General features: G+C 38.1%; 1 protein-coding gene across 1 annotated transcript; it reads left to right on the top strand.

Moving 5' to 3' along the window:
• The first annotated feature begins 286 nt into the window (after positions 1–286).
• LOC142446869 (olfactory receptor 52E4-like) lies at positions 287–1,231 on the top strand. The gene has a single exon (XM_075548604.1). It carries the CDS (start codon positions 293–295, stop codon positions 1,229–1,231), a length of 939 nt encoding a protein of 312 aa, XP_075404719.1. The 5' UTR covers positions 287–292.
• The last annotated feature ends 2,634 nt before the right edge of the window (positions 1,232–3,865 follow it).

The raw sequence follows: 3,865 nt of genomic DNA, 5'->3' as shown, positions 1-3,865 counted from the left end.
ATACGATGTATGACAGCATCATACTGAAAAAAAGGAAACCCTTTCCATTCTTCAAAAATCTGTATGATAATGTGACACCCTTTCAATTCTTCAAAAATCTGTATGGTAATGTGACATGGGAGAGGCAAACTAAATGTCTGATAGTTTATTTTGCTACAATTGTCTTGTATTTGTGTTGTCTTACTGACAAGCTGTGATATCTAGTTATATTCAATTATCATCTATTTTGTGTCTGTGTGTATTTCCCCAGGAATATTGAAGAAGACAGCACTCTCCAAGAGTCCTCGACAGAATGCCCTCTGCAAATAGTACTGCTTCACACCCCTCCATCTTCCTTCTCCTGGGTGTCCCAGGTCTGGAAGCTTTCCACATCTGGATTGCCTTCCCATTCTTTGTTGTTTATCTCATAGCACTTGTGGGTAACGTCACAATCCTGTTTGTGATCAAGAATGAGCCGAGTCTTCATCAACCCATGTTCTACTTTCTAGCTCTTCTGTCCTTTATTGATTTAGGACTCTCCACGTCGACCATCCCCAAGATGTTGGCCATCTTCTGGTTCAATCTTAGAGAGATAAGCTTTGAAGGCTGTCTTCTCCAAATGTTCTTCATCCACACCTACACTGGTATGGAATCTGTTGTGCTCCTGGCCATGGCAATTGACCGTTTTGTTGCCATTTGCTACCCACTGAGATATACAACTATTCTCACCAACAAAGTGGTGGCCATCATGGCCTCCGTTGTAGTGGGGAGGCCTGTTCTTCTTGTCATCCCCTTCTGCCCTCTTCTCAAGAGATTGCCCTTTTGTGGACACTATGTTATCCCTCATACCTACTGTGAACACATGGGGATTGCTCGTCTTGCCTGTGCTAGCATAAGAGTCAATATGATTTATGGCTTATTTACCATTGCTGCCCTGATCTTAGACTTGATCCTTATTGCCCTCTCTTATGTCCAGATTCTCCATGCTGTTTTCCGCCTTCCTTCCAGGGATGCCAGGCTCAAAGCACTTAGCACATGCGGTTCACATGTCTGTGTCATTCTGGCCTTTTATACACCAGCATTTTTCTCCTTCATGACTCACCGGTTCGGTAAAAATGTCCCTCGCTACATTCACATCCTTTTAGCCAATCTGTACGTGGTTGTACCTCCTTGCTTAAATCCAGTTATCTATGGAGTCAGGACAAAGCAAATTCGGGACCGAGTTGTGAGAATATTTGTAAAGAAAGAGTGACTTACATGTAGTAAAAATATTGATAAATTCTTTCAAGTTATCTTTGCACATATGTATCTCTCAGAATGCTCAATATTGAAATGAGGTAACTGTCCCTCGGGCAGGGGGCCCTCATGCTTTGGAACTCCTAAACTCACATTCAGTGCTTCGGCGTGCAATTTCCACTCTCACTTGCGATATACCTTTGAAAGTGTTTTCTAATTGAGAATGAGAGAAGGTTGTGGGAGCCAGCAAAATATTCATTGTAGTTGGTGAGTGTATGGAGTCAATAATATTGCCATCACACTAATAAAAATGAAATGATGCAGAGTGAGACAAAAAGGGAAGTTCTAAGTGCTAAGCCCTGGTTGCATACGGTTAAGTGCTTGGTTGCTAACCAAAGGCCAGTAATTCCAATGCCGATGGAGAGGAACGGGCAGTCTGTCGCCATCGAGAGTGCTCAGTTGGAACCCCTGAGAACAGATCTCATCTGCTCCACTAGGTGACGATGTGTCAAAATTCACTTGACAACCGTTAGGATTACTCAATTATGCAGCTGTATTAGACTTATGTAACGATTTTGGATGCCTTTCTTCAATTAATTATTAGATTTTGCCATTGTTAGTTTTTTCTAAGCCATAATTTCTCATTTTATTTGGGAGGGAATTGGAACACGTGTTATTTATCACTCAATTCTGTCTCTGAAATAAAATATACGTGCATTATCAAGTTGATCTGAGAAGGAGAGAAACCACACACATAGTAAAGCAAAGGAGGGGTGTAAAATTCAGGAGGAACAAAACCCAGCAAAACAGGCGAGTATATAAAGCACCTCAGAATATGACGGCTATGTTAGAGATGCTAAAGATAGAAACAATACTAAATTTGGAGGCGTTGTTCCTCAGAAGAAAGATAAACTGTTTCTATAAAGATGTGCAGACTCAGAAACTCAAAAGGAAGGGCGATCCTACTCTGTCCTCTAAGGTCACTGTAAGTTGGCATTGACGCAATAATAGTCAGTATTGCTTTTTGTTTGTTTTAAGGAGCTCATAGAGAATTCTGAAGTCATCCGTATGTGCTCTTATTTGCTCATTTTTTATTCTCCCTTTCTGTCATTTACTTACATTTCCATTTAATATGCCTTTTTTGAAGTATTTCTATTAAGAAACATAAACACAAACTACTGAATTGGGTGAGTGGGTAAAATTGTTCTTGGGAGTCTCTTTGCATTCCACATGGCTAAGATGCTATTTCTAGCTCTCATTTTAACCTGTTCAGTGAAGCAGGTATAAAGCACATTAACTTTGGGTTCAACATTCTATGCAAAGATAACAATAAGGGTCTTGACTAGTATAGCCCTAATGCATTTCTCTTGGGACTCTGAACTTGAACTAATCTTGAGAGAACTAGAAATATGTGTGGGTTCCTGCTTGATAGCTAAGAGGGTTTAACAACTCAACGCAGAGGCCATTATATGTGCTAATAATATATAGATTCTAAGTATGGGAAAGATGGCGGAATATAAATGGACATGACCAAGAATAAAAGTTTAACGCAATCATTTTGGACATATACAACTGATGCTGTGACGGAGTGTTATTCATTTCACTTTATTTTAAATATTTCTAATAGTGCATCTTTGCATGCACCTAATGTATTTTACTCTATGTCAAAAGGAAACAATTCTTTTTATTTTATATTTTAGAATGTTTGTTTATATTATTTTTCCTTAAACATTTTCCAACATGAAATCAAAGATAAGTAGAAGGCATAACAGTCTTGCTATTTCTTGTCTGTCAGATTTGGAATGTGTGGGTGTGTGTGTATTTATAAATACAATTTAAAATCAGAAAAACTACCTCAAGAAGAATAATAGTTCCAGAGAAAAGCATATCCGTTGCAGCAAACACATTTAAAACCTGTCTCTCACTATTTTAACTTCAATAGTAAAATAAAAATAGGTCTTGATATTTTTACATAAAAAGAAAAAACTTTAATATTTTTGTTTCAATTCTAACCATACCAGCCAGAAACAAAATTGTCGATTTTCACACAACACTTTTCCATTTCCATCAAAATGGCAATTTTCCACAACAGATGGTTGTCATGACTCCCAAAAGAAGAAACAATTTCAGCTTTTCCTGCTCTCAAAATGTTTTTTTTATCAAATCCTGTATTTCAGGCAGATTTTTCAAACACTAAAAATTAAGTAAGAAATATTCTAATGAATGAAGCATAATAAACGTTCTTCATAAGTAAGACACATCCCTTCGAGGAAATGGCTGTTTTAAAAAAGTCCAGTTTGTATATGCAAGAAAATTCAGGTTTTTTTCTTCTTTTTCAAAAAGGAGTTTTCCTGAAATACCATTCCAAAAAAATTGGAAATGAATGATTAAAAACCAGGAGGGAAAAAGGGAAAGTTCGTATATACCATGAACACAAAAAGGGAAAAAAGTGTCCACACTTAAGTGAGTTATAACAGATTAGGGTCCTGAACTCTTCTGCATTGTTCAAATCAGTGAGGAAATAGCCACTGCCTCAGAGCAATGCCAGCTCTTATAACAAATCCTTGTTCGGCATCTGTCTCCCCGAGAGGCCTGTCATTCTACCCTTCAGTGCACATGTGGGCCGCGAGGCCCCAAAGGCAGTGTATCA

This window comes from Tenrec ecaudatus, chromosome 4, assembly GCF_050624435.1.
Source record: "Tenrec ecaudatus isolate mTenEca1 chromosome 4, mTenEca1.hap1, whole genome shotgun sequence".
NCBI classification, from domain to species: domain Eukaryota; kingdom Metazoa; phylum Chordata; class Mammalia; order Afrosoricida; family Tenrecidae; genus Tenrec; species Tenrec ecaudatus.
This window is presented reverse-complemented; position numbering and strand designations above follow the sequence as displayed.

Bases quoted from the DNA above. Each gene is read 5' to 3' on its own strand.
- LOC142446869 (XM_075548604.1), top strand. From the start codon at position 293: ATGCCCTCTGCAAATAGTACTGCTTCACACCCCTCCATCTTCCTTCTC.